At 38.5% G+C, this 27,776-nt stretch overlaps 1 protein-coding gene across 1 annotated transcript in view; it reads left to right on the top strand.

The window, feature by feature from the left end:
- iars1 (isoleucyl-tRNA synthetase 1) overlaps window positions 1-27,776 on the top strand; it is a 105,541-nt gene that overhangs the window by 31,588 nt on the left and 46,177 nt on the right. The window contains exons 9-19 of the mRNA XM_079597543.1: window positions 2,400-2,460; window positions 3,109-3,204; window positions 7,980-8,102; window positions 11,270-11,361; window positions 14,983-15,081; window positions 21,001-21,127; window positions 22,725-22,798; window positions 23,356-23,550; window positions 24,805-24,891; window positions 25,015-25,098; window positions 25,549-25,693. Coding sequence (XP_079453669.1) covers window positions 2,400-2,460; window positions 3,109-3,204; window positions 7,980-8,102; window positions 11,270-11,361; window positions 14,983-15,081; window positions 21,001-21,127; window positions 22,725-22,798; window positions 23,356-23,550; window positions 24,805-24,891; window positions 25,015-25,098; window positions 25,549-25,693 — 1,183 coding nt within the window. The remainder of the gene's footprint in view (window positions 1-2,399; window positions 2,461-3,108; window positions 3,205-7,979; window positions 8,103-11,269; window positions 11,362-14,982; window positions 15,082-21,000; window positions 21,128-22,724; window positions 22,799-23,355; window positions 23,551-24,804; window positions 24,892-25,014; window positions 25,099-25,548; window positions 25,694-27,776) is intronic.

Genomic DNA, 27,776 nt, shown 5'->3' with positions numbered 1-27,776 from the left:
GTGTGTGTGTGTTAGTATGATTGTTTGTGTGTGTAATTGTGAGTGTGTGTGAGTGAGTGAGTGAGTGAGTGAGTTTGTGTGTGTGTGTGAGTGAATAAGTGAGTTTGTGTGTGTGTGAGTGAGTGAGTGAGTTTGTGTGTGTGTGTGTGTGTGAGTGAATGAGTGAGTGTGTGAGTGTGTGAGTGAGTTTGTGTGTGTGAGTGAATGAGTGAGTTTGTGTGTGTGAGTGAATGAGTGAGTTTGTGTGAGTGAATGAGTGAGTGTGTGAGTGTGTGAGTGAGTTTGTGTGTGTGTGAGTGAATGAGTGAGTTTGTGTGTGTGAGTGAATAAGTGAGTTTGTGTGTGTGAGTGAGAGAGTTTGTGTGTGTGAGTGAGTTTGTGTGTGTGAGTGAATGAGTTTGTATGTGTGAGTGAATGAGTGTGTGAGTGAATGAGTGAGTTTGTGTGTGTGAGTGAGAGAGTGTGTGTGTGTGTGTGTGTGTGTTTGAGTGAGTGAGTTTGTGTGTGTGTGTGTGTGGGTGTGAGTGAGTGTGTGTGTGAGTGAATGAGTGAGTTTGTGTGTGTGTGTGTGTAAGTGAGAGTGTGTGTGTGTGTGTGTGTGTTTGAGTGAGTGAGTTTGTGTGTGTGTGTGTGTGTGTGTGTGTGTGTGTGTGTGTGTGTGTGTGTGTGTGTGTGTGTGTGAGTGAGTGAGTGAGTTTGTGTGTGTGAGTAAATGAGTGTGTGTGTGAGTAAATGAGTGTGTGTGTGTGTGTGAGTGAATGAGTGAGTTTGTGTGTGTGTGTGTGTGTAAGTGAGAGTGTGTGTGTGTGTTCTCTGAGCAGTGTTCTGGGCTGATAACAGTAAGCTGAGGTGTTGTGGGATTAGTCCTGAGCCGAACTGCTATTATTGATTAATATCTCTGCTCCTGATTAAAGTTCCTCAGAAGCTGACGCTGTGACTGGAATGAGAAGCAAGAGTAGAGTTGATTTCACTGCACTTCCTAATGTGTGTGTTAAAACAAGTCCTTCATTTACTCACCACACCATATTCCAAACCTGAGTGATGTGTTCGGTGTTCCTTCAACCGTTGAACACAAAACAGAGAATTATGAAGACGGTGCTGTTCACTCTTTACATGCAATTAGTCAATTTAGTAAAAGTGTCATTAAAGGATAATTCCGGTATTTAACACCTTGAGTCTATATTGTAGTTTGTTTTGGATGAACAAGAGTGGTGGACAACATTTTTTTGACAATGGTTCCTCTCTCGAGTTTTTGACTATAATAGAATTGGCCATGGACCCATTTAACATTGGAGTCAATGGGCATGTCCGAAAATGTCATTAAAACAGCCAATAATGTTCGTTTGCAAAACTGTTAAACTCACCGAGTGATTAGTGGTGTTCGTTGATGTTCCAGAAACAAAAAGTGTTGCGAAATACAGTTTCTGTCGTGTTTTATTCGTCATTTTGTAAAATCCCATTGAATTCTGTTGAAGGACTGAGTGCTCGTTAATATAAATGCGCTACCGGAGCTGTTTACATTTGGTCGATGTCGTCTTTTTGCTCGCTTCCGTTTCTCATAAGGCTAGTGAGCAGAGCAACTGTGCTCCGGGAGAGTAAGCCAAATAAACAAACAAAACCTTCATTAATTGTTACTTGTAATATGAAGTTGAACTCGACTATGACCGTGAGTGTCCCGCGACACATAAACATCGGTTATCGCCATCAAGTGGTCGGGAGTGTGCTAACGCTTCAGATTCAAATATTGAGCGGAAGTTACACAGTTGTGAAGTGTCTGAAAAAATAGTTCCACTATAGCAAAATAAACGGATTGGAATCATATATTGCGACGATATATTGTTTATAATCATCAACTAACACCACTAACCACTCGGTGAGTTTAACAGTTTTGTAAACTAACATTATTGGCTGTTTTAATGACATTTTCGGACATGCCCATTGACTCCAATGTTAAATGGGTCCATGGCCAATTCTATTATAGTCAAAAACTTGAGAGAGGAACCATTGTCAAAAAAATGTTGTCCACCACTCTTGTTCATCCAAAACAAACTACAATATAGACTCAAGGTGTTAAATACCGGAATTATCCTTTAAAGACATTCAGACCAGTATTGTGAGACAATGTGTATTCTGTGGCTGTTTTCCTATTATCACTGTAAAGCTGCTTTGAAACAATCTATTTAGTTAAAAGCGCTGTATAAATGAAGGTGACTTGACTGTGCACAACTTGAATTAAATTCCCACTGTTTTTCTGTATTGATCAATCAAAGACTCTTGTAAGTGTTCATATCCGAAAAGGTCAGGGAGAGTTCTGGCCTTGTGTTTCAGTTATTCCAGTAATTCTGCAACCGCTGTGCTGTTGTAGTTCAGTGCTGATAAAGTGTGTTTTTGTTTTATAGATTTCCTGGCAAGAACCTGAAGGGCAAAAAATACAAGCCTCTTTTTGATTACTTCATCAAGGTGAACCATGTGACACTGAACATCTCATACTCTCACGTCTCTTTAGAGTGAACATAGATTGAGGAAATACTGACAGAATTATAATTTTTTTGGTTCAACAAACCCTGTTTTTGACCGAAAAATCGGACGTGTTTTTATTTTTTTATAATTTTTTTAATTTTTTTAGAGGAAAAATGTTTTTGAAAATATATATTTCATATAAAAAAAAAATAAAAAAAAATTCTTAACAATAAACATAAAATTCTGTTACCTTTTTTAAGTTCCCTTTTTAAAAAATGTTTCACTTAGCAATAATCTGCCAAGTTGTCATCTTTGAAAAGAGATCAAACTTAAGTCTGTTGCTCTAAAAGCATTCTAGATTTACGACAGTGTAAGTTGGACATTTAATTTTCAGGTCTATACTCAAAAAAGTGAATAAATGGATTATAAATACAGCATAAATATAATTTAGTACCATAAAATCCCCTAAAAATACAAAATATGAAATAAAAAACATTATAGAACTAAAATAAAGTACATTAATTTGATTAAAATAATACAATTATTGAGCACCAAAGATCATTAAAGTGTCATTAGTCAGGATGATGTGTGTGTTTAAAGCTCTGCATCTGTTAGATGTGATCTTGACGAATGCTTGTCTCTCCTCAGTGTAAGGAGAGTGGGGCGTTCTCTGTGGTGGTTGATAACTACGTGCGTGATGATGACGGGACAGGAGTGGTTCATCAGGCCCCGTACTTTGGAGCTGTAAGTCACATCTAAATTGTATTTGCATTCAATTGTGTGCTTCAGGGATCGTGGGTAAAACCGTGTCCTAACCAGACGCAATGCGATAAGATTCCAGCAACAGAGTCTCTCTGCAGGCGCACTGCACTCACAACCAAATCATTCAAAAGTCACAGCCAATCAGAAGAGTGTGTGGGCGGAGTCTCTGCAGGCGCACTGTACTTACAAAAAATCAATCAAAAATCACAGCCAATTAAAAGAGAGTGTGGGCGGAGTCTCTCTGCAAGCACACTGCACTAGCAACAAAATCAATTAAAGGGTTAGTTCACCCAAAAATGAAAATAATGTCATTAATGACTCACCCTCATGTCGTTCTAAGCCCGTAAGACCTCCGTTCATCTTCGGAACACAGTTTAAGATATTTTAGATTTAGTCCGAGAGCTTTCTGTCCGTCCAGTGAAGCTGTATATACAGTATACTGTCCATGTCCATAAAGGTAATATAAACATCATCACAGTAGTCCATGTGACATCAGTGGGTTAGTTAGAAGTTTTTGAAGCATCGAAAATACTTTTTGGTCCAAAAATAACACAAAATAAGACTTTATTCAGCATTGTATTCTCTCCCGGGTCTGTTGTCAATCCTTCACAGTGACGCTGATGATGTGTTATCTGGTGCGCCCGAGCTTCATTTATAGACTGAGGGAAACGCACACTGTAAAAGTGTCTCATCCGCGACATGCACATTTACGCACCATTAAAAAAATGATATCCACGCAAACAATGTAGAATAGCTTGAATATAGCGTGCGTCTCCCTCAGACTGTAAACGAAGCTCGGGCGCACCAGATAACACGTCATCAGCGTCTTACGTCAGCAGCGTCACTGCGGAGTCCTGAACGCAGATTCACAACAGACCCGGGAGAGAATACAATGCGGAATAAAGTCTTATTTTGTGTTATTTTTTTGACCAAAAAGTATTTTCGATGCTTCAAAAACTTCTAACTAACCCACTGATGTCACATGGACTACTGTGATGATGTTTATATTACCTTTATGGACATGGACAGTATACTGTATATACAGCTTTAATGGAGGGACAGAAAGCTCTCGGACTAAATCTAAAATATCTTAAACTGTGTTCCGAAGATGAACGGAGGTCTTACGGGCTTAGAACGACATGAGGGTGAGTCATTAATGACATTATTTTCATTTTTGGGTGAACTAACCCTTTAAGTCACAGCCAATCAGAAGAGCGTGTGGGTGGAGTCTCTGCACTCAGCACTTCAATATATAATTACACTGTTAAAATAAAGTGTAAACTAAATTACTTCTAAAGTTCTCCACGTCATGATTCTTTCTTTTTTTTAAATTTTTTTTATCATCGATCTCTGTCAAGTTGAAATTAGTGAATTCACATGACTCATTCCCAACAGATCTGTGGGAAAAGTATTTTCATTTAAATTATTTAATGTGTAAGACAACCAAAAAGCAGATCCAAGACGTCCTTGAACGGTTCCTATCAGGACAGCTGAAGAAAGTTTTGGGGTCGTTAAATAAACCTTGAAGCACAGTTGAAGCGGTGTATTAAAAAGAGTGACAGGAGGAGCTCGCATCACATTCGGCCCAAAGGCTTGTGAGCATCTCGAGCCCGATGATGAGACCGACGTGAACCCCGGTCCACAGCAGAACTCATGAAGGTAGAAAGACAAACAGATGATGCTAAAAATGGAAAAATCCTTCAGGAAGAGCTTTTGTTATGCACATGAGCTGAGATGATTCATTACAGGAGAACAACCAGAACATGCAAGGACACAGCAATGTCCTGGAGTGCTCAGACGTCACGGCACACCACTATATAAAAACATAACGGTAACACTTTACAATGAGGTTCATTAGTTAACATTAATTAATGTATTAACTCACACGAACTAACCATGAGCAATACATTTGTTGCTGTATTTGTTAATCTTTGTTAACGTTGGTTAATAGAAATACAGCTGTTCATTGTTTGTTCATGTTAGTTCACAGTGCATTAACTAATGTTAATAAGATTTTAATAATGTATTAGTAAATGTTGAAATTAACATTAAAGGCACACTGTGTAGTAAGTATTTTATTAGCTAAAATTTTTTTTTTTCATAAATATGTCCTCATTTGTGTAAAATTACCTCTGCCAATGATCTGACTTGTCTTCGTAAGCGAAGAATTTCTTATCTTTATTTACATTGGACGAGTAAGTCCACGGAGGCTTCCATGTCGTTCCGCCATTTTGAAAAATTAGATTAGACGATTAGACTAGGACTAGTCTCTGTCCCGATTAGACTAGGACTAGTCTCTGTCCCGATTAGACTAGGACTAGTCTCTGTCCCGATTAGACTAGGACTAGTCACTGTCCTCATTAGACTAGGACTAGTCACTGTCCTGATTAAACCAGGACTAGTCACTGTCCCGATTAGACTAGGACTAGTCACTGTCCCGATTAGACTTGGACTAGTCACTGTCCCGATTAGACTAGGACTAGTCACTGTCCTCATTAGACTAGGACTAGTCACTGTCCTGATTAAACCAGGACTAGTCACTGTCCCGATTAGACTAGGACTAGTCACTGTCCCGATTAGACTTGGACTAGTCACTGTCCCGATTAGACTAGGACTAGTCACTATCCCGATTAGACTAGGACTAGTCACTGTCCCGATTAGACTAGGACTAGTCACTGTCCCGATTAGACCAGGACTAGTCACTGTCCCGATTAGACTAGGACTAGTCACTGTCCCGATTAGACTAGGACTAGTCACTGTCCCGATTAGACCAGGACTAGTCACTGTCCCGACTAGGACTAGTCACTGTCCCGACTAGGACTAGTCACTGTCCCGATTAGACTAGGACTAGTCACTGTCCCGACTAGGACTAGTCACTGTCCCGATTAGACTAGGACTAGTCACTGTCCCGATTAGACTAGGACTAGTCACTGTCCCGACTAGGACTAGTCACTGTCCCGACTAGGACTAGTCACTGTCCCGATTAGACTAGGACTAGTCACTGTCCCGATTAGACCAGGACTAGTCACTGTCCCGATTAGACCAGGACTAGTCACTGTCCCGATTAGAATAGGACTAGTCACTGTCCCGAGTAGACCAGGACTAGTCACTGTCCCGATTAGACTTGGACTAGTCACTGTCCCGCTTAGACCAGGACTAGTCACTATCCTGATTAGAATAGGACTAGTCACTGTCCCGAGTAGACCAGGACTAGTCACTGTCCCGATTAGACTTGGACTAGTCACTGTCCCGATTAGACTTGGACTAGTCACTGTCCCGATTAGACTAGGACTAGTCACTGTCCCGATTAGACTAGGACTAGTCACTGTCCATATTAGACTTTGGACTAGTCACTGTCCCGATTAGACTAGGACTAGTCACTGTCCCGATTAGACTAGGACTAGTCACTGTCCCGATTAGACTTTGGACTAGTCACTGTCCCGATTAGACCAGGACTAGTCACTGTCCCGATTAGACCAGGACTAGTCACTGTCCCGATTAGACTTGGACTAGTCACTGTCCCGATTAGAATAGGACTAGTCACTGTCCCGAGTAGACCAGGACTAGTCACTGTCCCGATTAGACTTGGACTAGTCACTGTCCCGATTAGACTAGGACTAGTCACTGTCCCGATTAGACCAGGACTAGTCACTGTCCCGATTAGACTTGGACTAGTCACTGTCCCGATTAGACCAGGACTAGTCACTGTCCCGATTAGACTAGGACTAGTCACTGTCCCGATTAGACTAGGACTAGTCACTGTCCCGATTAGACTAGGACTAGTCACTGTCCCGATTAGACTAGGACTAGTCACTGTCCCGATTAGACTAGGACTAGTCACTGTCCCGATTAGACCAGGACTAGTCACTGTCCCGATTAGACTAGGACTAGTCACTGTCCCGATTAGACTAGGTCTAGTCACTGTCCCGATTGCAACTGCAACTGTTGCAGTTGCAGTTTGTTTGAAATAACGAACCTCATCACCAAGAAAATTCGAAGTGTGATTGGAAGACATGTTGTCATCGCTTCTTGCTACATAACGGCTACCGTAGTTGCAACACGCATTTGAAAAAGCGAGGCGCTAGAGAGCACTATTCTTTTGAATGCAAAATACAATTTCACCGCTAGATGGGAGAAATTTCTACACAGTGTACCTTTAACAAAGATGAATAAATGCTGTATAAGTGCAGTTCATTATTAGTACACGCTAACTAAGGTAGTTAACTAATGAACCTTATTGTAAAGTGTTACCGTTAAACCCACATATAGATGTAAAGGATGACCAACACCATTGATTTTAGGCCAACAGGGCAATTATATAATTTATTTTTAATTATTTTTTGGACTTTGATAATTTTCCACAGTGGTTGGGAAACACTGCTGTAAATCACTATCACTGTAGTTTAGCGGTCTGTCAAACTGTATTAAAGTGAAGCGTGAACAGTCAGTGTTTTGTTTCTGCAGTTCATCATTGTGGATAGTGACACACAGTTTCAGTGTTAGTTTAACAGAATCTACAGCTGATGTCCTCAGGTTGTTTTGCATATCACTTCTTCATGTACGTGGCTTTGAGCAGGATCGCATCATTGGGCTCATTCCTCTTGTGTGTCATATGACAGATGTTTGTTTTTTTCCCATTGCTAGCACAGTGCCAGTGTGTTCTGTCATTGATTCATGGGAAATTGATTCATTGCAATGATTCATTGTGCTCTCAGAATCTCAGGTTTTGAACTTCACAGAAAGTTTCCTGTCCACAGGATGATTACCGCGTCTGCATGGACTATAAGATCATCCAGAGAGACTCGGCTCCCATCTGCCCCGTGGACTCATCCGGTGTGTTCACCGCAGAGGTCACACACTTCGCTGGGCAGTACGTGAAGGTACGGATGCTGTCCGCATTTACACTGCAGGTCTTGATGCCCAATGCCAATTTTTTGACTATATCTGCTTTTTTTTTTACGACCGTTACGACCGTTTTTTACAATCTTCTTTTAAAAGTGACCCATATCTGATATCTTTTATAATAATGATATCTATAATTTACACTACACAACGAACAAAAAATAACAATATGATATCAAGAGATAAATTTCAATAGTACGTTGAGTACACTTTCAGTAGTACACTTGCTGAGTTTCTAAATGAATCAGCATTTTTGAACAAATTGGTTGAGTGAATAATTCAATGATCAATTCATAAAGAGAACCAATTTGTTCAGAAATTATGATTCATTTAGAAACAAAGCAAGTGACTGAGTGAATAATTCAATGATCCATTCATAAAGAAAGTTACTTGCTTAGTTTCTAAATGAATCAGCATTTTTGAAAGAATTGGTTGAGAGAATAATTCAATGATCAATTCATAAAGAGTCACTTGCTTATTTTCTAAATGAATCAGCATTTTTGAGCAAATTGGTTGAGTGAATAATTCAGTGATCAATTCATAAAGAGTCACTTGCTTATTTTCTAAATGAATCAGCATTTTTGAACAAATTGGTTGAGTGAATAATTCAATGATCCATTCATAAAAAGAGTCAATTGCTTAGTTTCTAAATGAATCAGCATTTTTAAACAAATTGGTTGAGTGAATAATTCAATGATCCATTCATAAAAAGAGTCACTTGCTTAGTTTCTAAATGAATCAGCATTTTTGAGTAAATTGGTTGAGTGAATAATTCAATGATCCATTCATAAAGAGTGTCACTTGCTTAGTTTCTAAATGAATCAGCATTTTTGAGCAAATTGGTTGAGTGAATAATTCAATGATCCATTCATAAAGAGTGTCACTTGCTTAGTTTCTAAATGAATCCGCATTTTTGAGCAAATTGGTTGAGTGAATAATTCAATGATCCATTCATAAAGAGAGTCACTTGCTTAGTTTCTAAATGAATCAGCATTTTTGAACATATGGAAGGCAGTGCTGTAGTTCAGCCAGTCACATTCAGATCAGACTCCATTCCAGTATACAATGCTCACTTTTCACAATCCACTAAACAACTGTTTGTTTCCTGATCAATAGCCATTTCGCTCAGAAATGTATCAGTGATATAAAATGGTGAAGTGTGTTTCATGCTGCTGTGGAACTGGTCTCTGGCAGTGAAGTGTTCAGCTGAGGAGACTTGTGCAGTCCAGCACTCACAGGAGCAGTTGAGCTCCACACTGTTGGAAAAGCTCTTTAAGGAAACTCCCTGTCTCCAGCGTGACGTTCAGCGGTGTGTAGGTGTGATTGGGTGACAGAGGGACTATGGGAGCGCTGATGTCAGCAGTTTAGCCCAGCGCCAGCCGACTGACAGAGAAACTGAGCTCTGTTTCCCGAGAATAACTTTCCTTATAGTTCTGCTCTGTCATTTTGTATTTCGGCACTCATAGTCAGTTTCTCCTGCCTCATTACCGCGCTCACACATCCCAGCTGTGTCCCTGAATTAGAGCCGATAGAGACGCTCTCCCTGACAGTTTGGGAATATTGAATCCGGGTGCAAATTACTGGTGGGTTTGCTAATTTACACATTTTAGGGTCTAAAACCTTATGCAAGGTTATGCAAAACAATACTTTACCCAGAAATAACTATGTATGGTCTGTTGTCTTTTACTCCCTCATGCCCATCCCAATCTAAGGTGCTGTCAACAGGGCTGAAATACACATTTTTTTCCCAGAGTTTTTTAAAATTCACATTTTAAAGGCATTATTTGAGTTAGAGGAAAATATCAGTGACCAGCACAAGTTTTTACTTGAAGTATAAAGTAAAGTTTTATTGTTTTATTAAAGTCCCCCTGTGGTGAAAATCCATCTTTTAATGTAGTTTATGTGTCTATGTGGTGTTATTAATATAATTTAACACAAACCATGTGTAAGTTCATAAGTGGACAGCATTGCTGAGTATTTTCTGCTTAAAACTGCAGTGAACCAAAGACAGTCTCAAAAACACGGTTTGAAATTCTGACGTCACAAACTACCTTGTAACCAATCAGATCAACGTGTGATCGTCAACCAGTGGATCTCTGAGTGAGTGGAGGCGGGGCTCATTTGCATATCCATAGAACTGCGTATACTAAATGAGACAAGGGTGTCGAGTTACATTCAAGATATTTTAAGGGATGAAGTAATATAAAAATAACATACATTAAAGATGTAATTTTGGTAATCAAAGATGTGTTTTAAGAGAGAAAAATGAATGACTACAGGGGGACTTTAAATGAAATATCTCAGGATTTGTGCTTCTAATGTGTTTAAAAATTGTCATGGGACCAGGATCATTTAACAGAATTGGAAATGTCCCAAAACCCCGGACCTAAAAGATTGGTTTGATGGGATGATTGAAATTGCTTCATATGAGAGCATGTTGGGGAGACTGCATAATGAGGGAGAAATGGAAAAAACATGGGATCATTTTTGGCGGCATATAAAAATGGTGTAAATTAATAGGACTGCTTAACAATTGTTTAATTTCCATGTGCTTTTGTTTTGGTCATATTCCACTGAGGGCGACTACTGGCTGAGTGTATAATGGCAAAAGTGATTACTGAATAATGTGACGATGTACATTATAATAAAAAAAGTTGAATTAAAAAAAAAATAAAAATTTGTCATGGGAATTCAACGTGAAGCCTTCATTGAATCTGCCAGTTGGACCGTTCCTGGCGATGATAAACGAGTCTTGTAAACACTGGTGTGGCTTCATGTAAGACCTCACAGGTTAAAGTTTTCTCCAGGAGGAATTCAGATACCCTTCAAAAGGCCTCACAGGTTAAGAAAAGGTTCTTATAATCGATTATGCATGAGACAGGAAGCCAATTCAGCTACAAGGACACACTGGACATGTTTCCATTAAAGTGAATTAATATGACTTTTGTTGAAAGGCAGTCATTGAAACGTGCAGGAGTTTCATGCATTTGTACAGCTGGCATCGAGCCCGGCTGCAGATAAAGCCGTAAAGCGAGGCCTGTATCTGCAGCCAGAGAAAAGCTGTATTCTTTAATCGTCACACAGTGTCTGGTTTTATCCACTGCATGCTTCAAGACTTTGTTCTGTGTGTCCTCAATGCTTTCAGGATGCAGACAAAAACATCATCAAGTGGCTGAAGGAGAACGGGCGTCTGGTGAACGCCAGCTCTTTCAAGCACAGCTACCCTTTCTGCTGGAGGTTCGTGACTTCATTTACTCAGCTCACATTTAACACTATTCTACAGGTGAAATCCAGTTATTTCCATTGAAATTGAGCAGTTTGTCTAAGAGCCAAGAATATTCATAATATACAGTAAACCTGGCATTGCATATTATGAATATCATTGGCTCTTTGACAAATTGTTTTTGCTCCTCTTTTGTAAGTCACTTTGAATAAAAATGTCTGTTAAATGAATAATGCAATAAAAAAAAAGAAGAGTGCTGGGCAACGATTAATCGCATCCAAAATAAAAGTTTGTTTATTTAAGAAAAATGTGTTATTTATATATACATTTTTATATTTATATAAGTTATGTATAAATATACAGTATACACCTGCACATTTTCTTAAATATATACATATGTATGGATGTGTATATATACAAAATAATTATACACAGTAAACACGCATATATTATGTAAATACAACACACACTTTTATTTTGAATTTTGCCCAACACTAAAATAAATAAGAATTTTGGGAAAATGCAGAGACGCCAAACGGTGGAAAACGCAAGAAATCTAATAATGTTTATGGATGAGTGAATACGTTGATGAGTGAATACGTTGATGAGTGAATACATTGATGTTTTTATCATGACTGTGGTGTGAAGCAGGCGCGATTGCTAATAAGAGACAGATATCAGTGCCATCCGCGAGTCCCACGGATATAAAGGAATAAGGACATTTAATTATACTGAACTACCCATAGAAAGTGCTAAATTACTACTCAAACAGGACAGTTTATTAGACGAATGAAACTTGTGAGGTAACGCAGCGCTGTCTCACTCGCTCTACACTATCACACTAAACTGCATTTGAGTGTGTTGAAAGTTATAATGTTATTCTATGTGTGAGTTTGTCTGTATGAGACAAGCAGTAAGCTAGCTCAACATTAGAATAACATACTGATCATATTTTATTACAAAATTCTTACATATTGTGCCTTTTAACACGACTAGTGCGTTCACGCTGAAAAACAATGGAAAAGGAGCAGAGTGGACAGGAAAAACACGTTCTGTGTGAACAGCCCCTAATGCCGATGAATGCTTTAATCTAGACATCTATATTTATTTTTTTCACCGATGTCTGAGTGAATATGCATTAAATGAGTGTCAATTCAGTTCTGAGATGCTGGTCCTCAACCAGTGTCACGTCACTCACTCCATGCAAGATCGGCTATGGTCATAAAACCATATTCGACCACATATAAAAACTAAATAATCTTTAGAGTTATTTAAAGTCATGTCCTCTTAAATGCCAGTGTAGTGAAACAGCCGTCGTCAGGGGGTTCCCGCGGCCACGGTGGCGCCTCACAGTTCTGTGACCTCTTCTGGACGGGGTAAAGTTAAGTCAATAGCGTGGCCTATAGAGAGGCCTGGAGCATTAGCATATGGTGCTCAATACTGACCCTGCTTCCTCAGCACTTCACATGACCGTGAGTCTGCCGGCAGAGGTCACAGCCTCATTAGCCCCGCTCAAGAAGGGAAAGTCATGCAATGCTTACGCCATCAATAAATCACTCTCGTATTGACTCTTATGAGCTCTGCCCATCCTGTCACATTATGGATATTGAAGGGGTTTGTCCGTGTAAATGCGCAGCAGATATTGATGTTCGATCAGGAGAGATTCAGAATGCTAATGTATTTGGTCAAAAATGTTTCTCATCAGTTATCTTTAGCCCCGTTTCACACATACAGTCTTTACTGGTAAATTAGATCATGTGTGAACAGGACCTTTTCAAATATAGCGGTAAATGGGTTCCTGCAATTTACCAGTAACGGAAGTTGTAACATTACAAGTAAATTACCATTATACTGTATTTTCTGGACTATAAGTCACACTTTTTTTCATAGTTTGGCTGGTCCTGCGACTTATAGTCAGGTGCGACTTATATATCAAAATGAATTCATACTGACTGAGATGAACCAAGAGAAAACATTACCTTCTGCAGCCGCGAGAGGGCGCTCTAGTTGTTCAGAAGAATTCAATGGATTCAGTGTTGAGGAGTGAGATCGGGAGCTTGGTGAACTTGCTGACCGGTAACTTGTTGGACTCGCTGGCTAATGTTGGTTTAGCCTATTCAGCCTCAGGAATATGTTCTTTATGCTGTTGTGTCGCTGAATAACTGTTAGTGTGTTACGCTAACACACCGGACACTATTCAGCTGTTGTTCTGTGTGCTGTTGTGGAGCTGAATAACTTGCTTTCCAGATTAAATGTCTGTTCTTGGTCTTGGATTTTGTGAAATTAATTTCTAAATAAATGCGACTTATAGTCCAGTGCGACTTATATATGTTTTTTCCCTCTTCATGACACATTTTTTGACTGATGCGACTTATAGTCCGGACAATACGGTATGCGCTGTGTGAACGCATAATGAAGATTACCGGTATTTTGCACGTACGAGGTCAGAACGCACTGACGTAAGAAGTGATTTGGGCCAATCAGAAGCCCTTGAAAGAGTAACGGCCCTAGGCCATTCATAAAATGATGACGCGTTTACTCATCACTGTTTACAAATGTCTTAAAATTGTAGTGATACCGAAATTAAAGCGCTTCTCCTCGTCCGGGCGAGATTTGTCAACAACAGTTAGTGATACTGTCACGTATGATCAAATTACTAGACTTCTTCAGCAACAAGGCATAAACTTCCGGTTAATGACGTCATCACGGTATTTTGGAACTGATGTGTGAATATGGTCTGTTACCGGTGGAGTCGTTCTGGGAATTTTACGGTAATTTACCGGGATTGCTGTGTGAAAGGGGCTATAGACTGCTGTCAGAAAAACAACATAGCATGAAACCAGCAGAGAACAGAGACCTGTTTCACTTTTAGCTTATCATTCAGTAAAGCTCAACCAATAAAAGATACTTTCATCTGGTCTTGGTTAGCTGGTAAACGTAATACAACGTCTAACTTGAGGAAAAAGCAAAATAGTTGATTAAAAACTGTTGATTGATCATTGCATTAATGGCCAGAATAGTCAAATATCTTTCTAGAAACTGTAAAAATGTAAATTTTTCTAAATAATTGTTAGGTACATGTAGAAAGTAGGGATGCATCACTGATATCTCAAATTGTTTTTGTCGCTTATTAAACCGTTCGGCTCGCGGTCAGTCATGACTAATCCAAATTCAGTACTGTGTGCTAATCATAGTCATTACTGCTCAGCTCCCAAAATAGACACCAATGCCCTTTTAGTTATTAACTGTGTACATTATTCCCCTTAGGATTGAATAATTGAATCGCAACACTGATTCAATTTACATAGTGATTAATTATTTATATGAAATACAATATCAGGTATTTTGTATTTTGGAAGATACTCAAAGCAAAAGCAATTTATCATCCTAGAATTATAATAAAAACATATTTTGAATGGTTTAACTTTTAAAATGATTAATCGCATAGAGGTTTCTTCATTATCAGTTAAACGCAGTGTGTTTATGAAGAAAAATTACTGAAAAACTTTACTTCAAGATCCCTGCTCTATATGTTTCCTAAGCAATTTTACCATGCCATTGTTTGGTAGTCCTACCATATGAAGCTGGCACATTTACTGCATCTTTAATTATTGAAAAATCCCTTTATTTTGCAGGTCGGACACGCCGCTGATCTATAAAGCAGTGCCCAGCTGGTTTGTGAGGGTGGAACACATGGTGGAGAAACTCCTGGACAACAACAGCAAATGCTACTGGTACAGTGAATCTGGCATCTATAGACCAGTATGTGACCTATTATGATGCATGATTGGACAAACTCTCTCATTGAAGTTCAGTTGCTGTTTCCTCATACTTTTTAATAGGATATTCAGTCTCTTGATGACGTGTGATTTGGTGCTTTGTGAGAACTGCATAGCAAGTGCTTGTCTTTCTCTGAGATGCCGGTTTAAAACTTATTTGAGTTAGTTTTTTGTGTGACTCATTGTTAAATTCCTTGAAGCATTTTTTTTCTCATTTTCTTTTTTTCTAAAAAAAAAGGTACTTTTTCAAACTCATCCTTTGATCTCACTGAGTTTGTCCAGGTTCCATCTACAGTCCATCATGGCAAAAAGCTTTTCAAAGAGTTTTTGTCCGTCAGATCTTTTGGCAGAATGGACCCAATGATTCACGTTGACTAATTAGCCTGTATCTCCTAAATGCAAAGTTCAGTCTGCATCAAACTTGGGACACTTTCCAAAGAGGATGTTTTGAGGATATGCACCAATTTTTATCCAATTCTGCAATTGTTTGATGAAGATAATGGAAATTTGCCACATGCACATGACAGCTGTGTTCTGCTGCGGTCAATCACTCTTATTTTACACTGTTTCTCGGACCCTGGTAATTGCCACTTGCAACTAAATTTGAAGTAAAAGTGTCATCTTTAATGTATGCGCATAATCTACAGCCTCCTTCGTGAAACAATAACGAGACGAGAAAGGCTGAATGTGGATGTTTTAGTGTACACTGGCAGCTACAGAGACGCTGGGGTGTAACTGATGTTTGGGCCAAAGCACAGGTGTTTGGCAGTATATGTGTGTATCAGAGCCGACCTGCTGAAACGTGACTATCACACCACTCCTGAGTCACTGTGCTGCAGATGAAATGCAGAAAAGATTATGGCATAATGGCAGAAGATTTCAGCAAGGTGGTTTGGGTTTATGTGGTTTAGTGCGCACACAGCATAATAAAATCACATAATTCTGCATGATTTAGATGGTTGAACTGTTGTGTCCAGATCTGAGATTTGTGATGGCGATGCTGTATGTCAGGGACTCTATTTATATAAACAAGAAATAACTAGAAAAATTATTTAAAATACCTTTGTACAAAAAAAACACACATTTGTCTACATTCAGACATGTTAAGATCTCTCTCTCTTTCTCTGTCTCTTTCTCTGTCTTTTTCTCTGTCTCTGTCTGTGGATTGTGTAATTGTACTTTTCAGTTTAATGTTGTCTTATGTTTAAGATTGTGGAAAAAGAACATATTTATTGGAGCTGAAACAACATGAGGGGAACAGAAGAATGACACAATTTTAATTTTTATTTTAGTGAACTATTCCTTTAACCCATTATTTCATCAAACATATACATACATGGGTTGGGGCGATGCTGTATGTCAGGGACTCTCTCTCTCTTTTTATGATTTTATATTTATATAAACAAGAAATAACAAGAAAAATAATTAAGACAAAAAAATACCTTTGTACAAAAAAAAAAACATTTGTCTACATTCAGACATGTTAAGATGTCTCTCTCTCTCTCTCTCTCTCTCTCTCTCTCTCTCTCTCTCTCTCTCTGTGTGGATTGTGTAATTGTACTTTTCATTTCAATGTTGTCTTGTGTTTAAGATTGTGGAAAAAGTACATCTTTATTGGAGCTGAAACAACATGAGGATAACAGAAGAATGACACAATTTTCATTTTAGTGAACTATTCCTTTCACCCATTATTTCATCAAACATACTTTTTTAGCATCAGTCCCAAGAAGCCATACAGACTGAAGTTCGTTAGCACACCTGTCCTGATTTGACCGCGGTTGCAGCATGTTATCAGTCTAACGCACATTTCTTCTGTTGGCTTATTAACGAGTCCTGCACATCCAGCCTATCACAGTGTCCTTAAATTCTACATTTAGTCCATAGATGAGAGAGCATAGGAGAAGAGAAAAATCATTAAATTGATAAATTGGGTGTTGAGATGGAGCTTAAATAGAAATGCCTCTTCCCGATGAGAATTGATGAAGTCAGTGGTGTCCTGATGAAAGCTTTCTCTCTGTGCCGTGTCTTGAAGAAGGGCAGCAAGACGACGCCCAGGAGGACATTTAACCTTCCTTTACTATGGGATGGATTATTTTAAGTTGTTAGTTTTGTTTTTCTTTTCCAAGAAGAAAGAGGGAAAAAGTATGTCCTACTTGTGTGCCATGTAATCAGTGAGCACAAACCCTTTACACAGAAATTAGTTTTGCATATTTTTCTGAATATGGCCCAATGCTTAAAAGCTTTAATGTAGTCAAATTCATCATCATAAAATCAATCATAAAATTCTCACTAACAGACCTGCAAGGTTTTTTATGGATGGTTTTAAATCCTACTTGTTAAAATATACATTATGTTGCTGTAAGTGATCAATCCTCAAAACAAAATGGCCATTTCTTGTGGAGTCCCACAGGGTTCGATTTTAGGACCGTTGTTGTTCTTGTTTTATGTTACCTTTACAATGATATTTTTTTATAGCTAAGCACATCTATGTCTATTCTGTCTGTAGATCAGAACTACTTGTATGCTGGGCAACTTGTATTAAAGCCATAACAAATGTAAATATGAGTCTAAACATTGAAATTACCAGGCTTTAGTTTTAAAGGATTCTTTCTTCAGTTGAAAAGAAAAAGTTTTTGAGGAAAACATTCCAGGATTTTTCTCCATATAATGGACTTCAATTGCAACCAGCGGTTTGAAGGTTCAAATGTGAGTCTCAATGCAGCTTCAAAGTCTCGACACGATCCCAGCCGAGAAATAAGAGTCTTATCTAGACAAACCATCGTTTTCTAAAAAAAAAAATAATAATCTATACTTTTTAACCACAAATGCCCGTTTTGTACTGTCTCTGAGATGCGCCACACATTATATCATCACGTTGGAAAGGTTATTGTATGTTGAATGATACATATTTATATGTATTTGTGTCAGTTTATTGTTTAAAATGGTCCTTACGTGTGCATATCCTGGATGTTTAACGATGATCTTTCCAACGTGATGGCGTAATGCGCCTCAGAGATAGTACACGATGGCCATTTGTGGTTAAAAAGTATATAATTTTTTTTTTTTTTTAAATAAAATGACTTGTAATAGATAAGACTCTTATTCCTTGGCTGGGATTGTGTCGAGACTTTAAAGCTGCATTGAAACACATTTGGACCTTTAAACCGTTGGTATGGAGAAAAATAGGTCAAAAACCTTAATTTCTTTACGACTGAAAAGAGAAAGATATGAACTTCTTAGATGACATGGAGGAGAGTAAATTATCAGGAAATTTTTATTTGAAAGTGAACTAATCCTTTAAGCATGACCTGTTAGACTGTCTTCAAGAACCAGATTACAGTACGTCCTTTCTGAGACATTCAACAACCCGACAGGTGAAAAGCATCGACCAACGCCAACATGTGGTGTAACACACGGTTTCGACAAAACCCGACAAAGTGTCTGTTGCAGTTGTTCGGTGTCTGTCGGTGCAGTGTGAATCGGGCTTATAACGCACAAGAGAACTTAATTTGGTTTGTGTGCTCTTAAAGCGTTAGTTCACCTAAAAATGTCAACTCTGTCAGTAATGACTCTCCTCATGTTGTTCCCTGTCAGACTCTCCTTCATCTTCGGAACACAAATGAAGATATTAGTGATTAAATCTGAGCGCTGTCTCACTCCTCCATAGGCTTCTGTTGTGATTGAAACTTGCCGGCCCAGAAAGTTAGTAAAGACAATGTTTAAAATAGTCCGAGTTAGGCCTGTCACGATAACAAATTTTGCTGGACGATAAATTGTCCAAGAAATTATCGCGATAAACGATAATATTGTCGATCTGAGACTATTTTCATCTATGTGCAGGTGCATGTGCATGTTTACTGTGTTACCGGCAGTGTTGTGCCAGTTCATACTTAAAAAGAACTAGCTCAAAGTTCAGTTCACACAGATGATAATGAACTAGTTCATGTTCATAGTTCTTTTTTTTTTTTTAATGAACTAAGTTCACATATCTAAAAATGAACTAGTTTACGTTCATTTGTTAAATTCTTTTAACAAAGATGTAGGCTATTATTAATAATAATGTTATTTCAACACAATATCTCGTTATTTCGAAATAATATGTGTGCGTGCTCTGTAAATGCGGTGACGCGTGTATTGATTTTTATTAATAAACAAGTGTTTTCTCTAAAAGTGTTGACTCGGCTGCAAAGATTAAGTTGACGATCGCCATCTCCGTGTGAACGCGCTTATAGAGAGAAATGCACATAAATAGGCTAAGCCTAATGGATTAAATAATCAGAGAGTAGCCTTTTTCTTTTTTCGTTTTTGAATTATTTCGTTTAAAGACATTTCAAGCTTTGTGTATTTGATGTATTTGTCATGTCTGTGTGAGGCATACACTGAGTTTCGTTAAGTTAGGATGTGCTCTAGTTCACGTGCAATAGCGCGCGGGCGCCTCCGTTATATTTGTTTCGTCGGCCTATTCATTAAATACAGGCAATTGGTTGATGAAAAATTGATTAAAATTAAGATACAATTTATACAAAACGAAATTCACTTTAAAGGAAGGCTTTCTATAACAACTTCAACGGTCAAAATCATGTCTGACCCGCTCCATGTCTCATATTGCGCATCCTATCTTACTCGGTCGTGCTGTTCACTTATCATCATAAATCAACATAAATGGAAAAATAAAATAACATTATAATATTTTAACAAATATGAAACGCGCTTTTTTTTTATGGCTACAACAGTATAGTAGGCCTACATAGCCTACTCTCTATTTTTGTACAAATTTCTGCACATTAATTTAATTCTGAATTTTAAACACACAAGTTGAAAGGCATTTGTTCAAATCAAGTTCACGGATAATTGTGCGTGCATTTATTAGCCTAATCATTATGATAGGCTACTAAAATCCTAACAAATAGGCTATGCTATGTACAAAAAATCAGATGAGTTCTCTCGAAAAATCTCTCCTTCACGTTTATTGTATGAAAAGTGATTCGTTCAGTTCAGCGTTCGGCGAAAATATGAACGTCGTTCATTGAATGCGTTCATGCACAACACTGGGTTTTAGTCGATACTGTTTTACAACAAATGCGACATACCGGCTCGCTCAGGTTAAGTGGTTCACCACGGTCATTCGGTTTAAATCCGAAGTGCTCCCACACACTGCAGCTGTCGCGTTTGCCGTCTCGTCTTTTCGCTCTTCTCGGCAGTCGCCTCAAGCACTCCCGCCTTCCCACACAAAGTCCATGTGACTGACAAGCGCCGCCTCCCCACACAAAAGACAATGCAACTGACAAGAGGGTTCACTTCTCCTACGCTAAGGAAACGAGAGTTGTCATTCAGTCGCGGATAACAAACAAGTATGCAAATTAAATTATCGCGGCTAGAAAAATTATCGAGGTCATTTTTTTTATCGTGCGATTAATCGATTTATCGACTATCGCGACAGGCCTAGTCCGAGTGACTACAGCGGCTCAACCTTAAGTTTATCAGGCGACCAGAATACTGTGTGTGCACAAAAAAATAACAAAAATAAGGACTTTATTAAACTCTTGATGTTCTTCTGTGTGTTCCTCTGAGTGAGTTCACGTAGTGTAACAGCGCAGCGCTTCTGGGGTGTACGTCAGAACGGAGGCTCACTATTGGCCGTCGCTGGTCATGTGTGTGATGCTGGCCAATAGTGAGCCTGCGTTCTGACAAATACGTGCGTTCCGAAGATGAAGGAAAGTCTTACGGGGTTGAACAACATGAGGGAGAGTAATTACAACAGAATTTACTTTTTTGGGGCGAACTAACGCTTTAACACTGAATGTTGCTGTGAAAGGACTTCACAGCGAGGCCGATGTGAAGTTAATGGCGGTGTCTTTCTCTCTTTGTTTCCAGGGTACCTGAGTTTGTCAGAGAGAAGCGTTTCGGAAACTGGCTGAGAGACGCACGGGACTGGGCCGTCTCTCGAAGCCGCTACTGGGGGACGCCCATCCCTCTGTGGGTCAGTGATGACTATGAAGAGGTCAGTGGTGGATCCATGAGCACCTTAAAAAGCTTCATTTTTCAGACTTCGAGTGATATTATATATATTTTTTAGATTTATAGTATATATTTTCATGCCTTGATAATGTATTTGCTCAAAAATGGCAGCTGTAAATTATAAATGTCTAATGTAAGAAAAAATGACTAAAAATCTAGTTAAACTGATCAAGGCATGTTTTGTTTCCACACTGTTTTTCAATGAACACAAGGCAGGACTATTATTGTTTACTAAAACAAACTATTAAAATCATTCCTGTTATTTGAAGTATTATAAGAAATAAAATAATTATCACCGGTAGTTGAAATACCTAAACTAAACAAACATTTGAAATGTTCCTTTTGACAAAAAACTGAAATAAGTATAAGTTGAAGCACTAAAATTATTAACTGGAAATAAATAAATTAATAAATTAAACACACACACACACACACACACACACACACACACACACACACACAAAACCATCTTGATAGTCACAATGTCACTGATCATGTGATATCAAGAGCAAAATCACTGTGAATATTCCTCCAGTGCTAACACTCATTAGCTGTCTTTGGTGAAGCTGTGAAGTTTGAGAGCGTACGCTGTTGATGTTTGCCTCCATCTGAGTCTTCTTGGAAGCACGATCGTCCTAAACACTGGTAATGGTCTTAAGTGCTCTGATTAGCGTGTGTTTCCTAAAAGCTCAACTTGTGGAAAGTCAGAATAAGGTTGTGGTGTCTCTGCTGCTGAAACGAGCTATTTGAAAAGAAGGACAGCGACCTGCTTCCTGAAAATAGCATAATGAGTTGTTTCCGCGAGCGAGTCTCTGGAGTGCCGCGGACTCCCCGAACGCATCGGATCGGGCCAGAGAAGCTCAGCGCTCTTGCTCTCCGCGCGGCCGTATCTGGGCCACGCTACTGAGACCAGCCGAAACCGGGACAGCGGCCCAACATCGCCACTCACTCTCAGTAACACACTTTATGGTAAACTTCACTGCCCACCTGCTGGAAATCAAGCTTGTCCTGGTTTTTGACTGGTGTTAAAGGTACAATATGTAAGAACTTTATCAAAAAAATATCCAAAAACCACTTGCACAGTGTTATATATTTATTTCAATTGTGTACTTACATTATCTAACCCCTTATATTGGCAGCCATTACATATTTAAAACAGTAATATCCTATACTAAACCTAACTAATCTTGACAAATTATATATCATTTGAAAGCTTACAATCTTTAGTTTACATATTTGGTGACTGATTATTCAAATTAAATTTCAGAGGAGCTGTAATTTATCAATTTGCAATAAGAATATTTTCACCCTCCTAAGGCGTGTTCAGACCTTTATTTTGAAATAGTGATGAACATGAAAAATCATGAAAGAATGGTAGCCATCTACGTCAGGTGACTGTAAATATGCAAAAACGGTTTCCATTGCAGTTTTGCGAAATATTTCCGCTTGTACTGCCATGGCGTAACCAGTAACCATGGCGACAGACGTGGACAACTGCGTTACATCTAGCGGCACGTTGTTGTTGCGATTCTAATTTTTTGATTGACAGCACTAAATAATAATATACGCACACTGTTTAGGTGGTGTGTGTGGGATCCATGGCGGAGCTGGAGGAACTGACAGGAACTAAAGTGTCTGATCTTCACAGGGAGAGGTGAGACTCACATTATTCAGACACCACATATCATTTTTGATATATTTTTTACTAGTGTGTGCAGGACACTGTAGTTCATGTAAGAAAAGTGAGGAGAGCAAAATAAAGTAAATGTGACATATTATACCCAAAAAGTCTTTATTCAGTGACTACCAGTAAAATGTATAAACATTTGGGACCAAACATTATTCAGACACTTTGAGCTGATCATGTTCTGCTGAAGTGTGTGTCTGTAACTGCTAATGCTCTTTTTACACACACACTGAACACAATGAAGCATTGCTTGGTCACTGGTTGAGCTAAACTGGTATTGTCTAATTATGTAGTTAAATTTAACAGCTGACAGATATTCAACATAATTCATGTGTGAGAGTCTAACAGAAGGACGGACAAAACCTGTCAAATATCAACTGAGTTCTGTCATATTTTATTATCGTTTCTAAACTATAGCGAATAAACTGATAATGTGAGAAATGTTGGAGTCTGAATAGATTTTGGTTTGACTGTACCTGTGGATCGGCCAGGTGTTGATGTGTGTGTGTGTGTGTGTGTGTCAGCATTGACAGTCTGACCATCCCGTCCCGCTGTGGGAAGGGTCGTCTGAAGAGGGTGCTGGAGGTGTTCGACTGCTGGTTCGAGAGTGGCAGTATGCCCTACGCACAGGTACACTACCCGTTTGAGAACAGGCGGGAGTTTGAGGACGCCTTCCCAGCCGACTTCATCGCTGAGGGCATCGACCAGACCAGAGGATGGTGAGGAAACAGCACTGCATCTGGTCACCTGATCATCAACACGTGCCGTTTATGGAATAAACACAAAATAAACAAAGACTTCAAATCAAATGAACGGCCAGAACACATTAAACGTTTTCTGTCTTCAGTGGGCTTTATGCACAGCTGCACTACTTCCTGAACTTTAGCCAGCTCCTTTGTTTCTTGTCTGCCATTATTGGACAAACTGATTAATCCAGGTGTGCCTGACCATCAACAATAATCAGACACACCTGGATTAATCAGTTTGTCCAATGATGGCAGACAGGAAACAAAGGAGCTGGCTAAAGTTCAGGAAGTAGTGCAGCTGTGCATAAAGCCCGTTAAAACACTATAGAAGGCGCTATGGAAAATAATAATATATTTAAAGGTGATCTAGAAAATAGTTTATTATTATAATTTTTAAAACGGTGTCGTGTTAGCGGCCCCTAAGTTAATAACTACCGGTAATGATCGTTGCGACGGAAGTGAATCCATCAAATCTAACTTCATCTGGACAATAACTGTATTCTAGAGCTGCTGTGAAGGTGACTTGACTTGACTTGAGCAGGTAACGTGCCAAACATAAGGGCTTATGGGATCACGTGACAAAAGCAGCCAATGAACAGACAGAACCAATGAGAACATGACACGTGTACAGATCACATGGCATGAACAGATGCACCAATAAACATGAACTTCCAAATAAAAGACACGAAAACATTAATGTGAACGCCGACATGATAGATCTGTCCAAAACATGCCGGCTCATTTATTAATTTATTTGATGGCTGATAACAAAGCCAATATGGATAATATAGTGTTTTAGTTTTTGTATGGCTTTGGGTATATTTTGAATGTGCTTTTATTTTATATTCTATGTTAATACTATTTACATTTTTTGTAATTTTATGTGCTTTTAATAAATGTATTTAAACATTTTTTTTTTTTTACTAGTGTTTTAATAGTTTTAGGTAGCGATAATAAGCCCCCCCCCCCACCACACACACACACACACACACACACACACACACACAGAAAGCTTACAGGTACAGTTTTAGAGTGATCTGATGCAGGCTTCATTGCATTTTCTGAACGGTACAGTGTTGATTTTCATGAGTATTATACGTTTGTTGGTGGAACATGTTTTATGAGGCGTTTGTACTGAGTCTGATCACACGCTGAGCGTCCCTTTCAGTTCCACGACCGGTGTGGAGGAAGTGCAGCACGTAACGCCTGTGTTTCTGTCGGCTGCAGGTTCTACACGTTACTCGTGCTCTCCACGGCTCTGTTCGGGAAACCACCGTTCAAGAACGTGATCGTCAACGGCCTGGTTCTCGCGAGGTAACACACACACACACAATAGAGCCTGTGGGCTCCGTCCTCAGGCAGAAATACAGTACTAGTTCAGAATGACCCACTGACCTGGAAACACTCTCTCTCTGTGTGTGTGTGTGTGTTCTGCAGTGATGGACAGAAGATGAGCAAGCGTAAGAAGAATTACCCCGACCCAGGTCTGATTGTGCAGAGCTACGGCGCTGACGCGCTCCGGTGAGCAGAACACACTGATGCTAATTATCATGCTTTTAGTTTTGCCTTGTTCCCGGTATCTACGAATGTTAATCTGTGAACCGCTTCAATCTCGCCCTGAAGCACAGCTGAGACGTGACCATATGGCTAATAAATAAAAAACATACTTCTATCCATCCAAATGGGACAGTCCAAACTAAACACTGTCACGTATGATGTGGTAATGCCTTTTAAATCTGTTGATTTTTGTTTATTGTGTGCTTGGAATGTCTGATATATTGAATATTTACAGTATATTTTATATCATTTTGATGTTGATTCAGATTTAATCAACATTGTTACCGAGGCTAGTAGTCCCGTTTACAGCCGACAGTGTAACATCTGTGATCTTTCAAGAAGACGCTCTTCCGCCAGAGGAACGGTGCTCCTGCTGTTCCTCCGGCTCTGATGTGTCCTGTGTCTGTCCCTCAGACTGTACCTGATCAACTCTCCGGTGGTGCGGGCCGAGAACCTGCGCTTTAAAGAGGAGGGCGTGCGAGACGTGCTGAAGGACGTGTTCCTGCCCTGGTACAACGCCTACCGGTTCCTGGTGCAGAACGTGCAGAGACTGCAGACGGTACGGCTCTCAATCACACGATATTAAACGGCACAACCGTTTCCAACATTGATAATCAATAAGAAATGTGTCTTGAACACGCATGATGAGACTCTGCAACTCCAAGGCTTTAAGAAGCCAGTCTAATGCACGGCACCATCTTATTTATTCTAAAATAAATGTATATATATTATATAATAACTGTAACGATACCCTCATGTCATGATTCGATATATATCACAATATTGAACTCAAGATACGATATTTTGTGATACTCCAAGACGTGATAAAAGGTTAACAAAAAATGTACTGTTGATTAAAATACTGAATTTGATATTATATTGTGCGTGTAAATGAATTTGTTTGAACAATAGAGACACCAGAATAACAATATTCATGATTCTGAAGCTGAAAACAGAATTATTTTAGACCAATATGCTTGCAATAATAAAATATTAAACAGCACAACTGTTTCCAACTTTGATACTCAATAAGAAATGTTTCTTGAACACATGATGAGACTCTGCAACTCGAAGGCTTTGCTTCATCAGCGCAACACTTTTACTTTAGTTTAGTTTTTTGGCAACACTTTACAATAAGGTTCATTAATTAACATTAGGTAACTACCTTAGTTAACATGAACTAAGAATGAACAATACTTCAGCATTTATTAATCTTAGTTACCGGTAATATTAATTTCAACATTTACACTCTAAAAAATCCTGGGTTGTTTTAACTCAAATATGGACGAACCATATTTGAGTTTGTCCATATTTGACCCAGATTTGGGTTAAAACAACCCAGTATTTTTTTTGTGTACTACTGAGTTATTAAAATCAAAGGTTGTATTTGTTAATATTAGTTAATGAACTGTGAACTAACATGAACACACAATGAACAGCTGTATTTTTATTAACTAATATTAACAAAGATTAATAAACACTGTAACAAATGTATTGCTCATAGTTAGTTCATGTTAGTTAATACATTAACTAATGTTAACTAATTAACCTTATTGTAAAGTGTTACCTGATTTTTTTTGTGGCAGGAACAGCAGAAATAACTGACAATTACAATCCCGATCCAAACCACATCCATGTACAATTTTGCATTCTAAAGTTTGGAGTCAGTATGTTTTTATTTATTTATTTTGGAATTAAATTAAGGGATGCACGATACATCGGCCGATATCGGTTAATTTTAAATGTTATATTTATCGGCCTGATGAAAGAAAATTTGTCCGATATATAAAAGCTGATAAATAATGTGATATTTCCTTCAGCTGAGACTCTTCAGATGCGACTGCTTGAAATATGATTGAAATCACTTCAAAAAAGAAAATACAGTAAAGTGCAGCACAAGTCTGTGATATACTCTACTTAACATTATAATGAGAAGATTATAATTGTGTGTTTTAGACGTGGATTTTAACGGTGAGACTTTTGTTTTTGTAATCAGGCTCTCAAAAATTATATTAAAAAGTGGGTTTAGGTTTATCGTCCAATATATCGGTTATCGGCTTTTAAATATAAAGAATTATCGGTTATCGGTATCAGCCAAAATTTTCATATCATATGCATCCCTAATTAAATGTATTCTTTTTTTTCTTTTTTAGGATGCATTAAAATGATCAGAAAATACATTTATAATGTTACAAAAGATTTCTTTTACAAATAAATGCTGTTCTTTTGAGCAGCAAAAAAGTATCACGATTTCCACTGAAAATATAAAGCAACTGTTTTCAACATTGAGCAAATCGGCTTATTATAATTTATTTCTGCAGGATCATGTGACACTGAAGACTGGAGTAATGATGCTGAAAATTCAGCTTTGATCACAGGAATAAATTACACTTTACTATATATTCACATAGAAAACGGTTATTGTAATGTATTTTTGATCAAATAAATGCAGCATTGGTACACTGCCCTACAAAGCAAAAAGGCAGTAACTACGCAGAGTGCAGAACTGAGAAAAAAGACTTTAAAGTTATCCTGTGTCATCCAGCCTAAGTAGTTGTAGGTAGATTATTACCATTTTTCTCCATAACGACACACATTTGAGATAAGATGTTTTGTCACATAACAAAGGATGCCCTGAATGT

Source organism: Phoxinus phoxinus (genome assembly GCF_949152265.1).
Source record: "Phoxinus phoxinus genome assembly, chromosome: 22".
NCBI lineage: Eukaryota > Metazoa > Chordata > Actinopteri > Cypriniformes > Leuciscidae > Phoxinus > Phoxinus phoxinus.
This window is presented reverse-complemented; position numbering and strand designations above follow the sequence as displayed.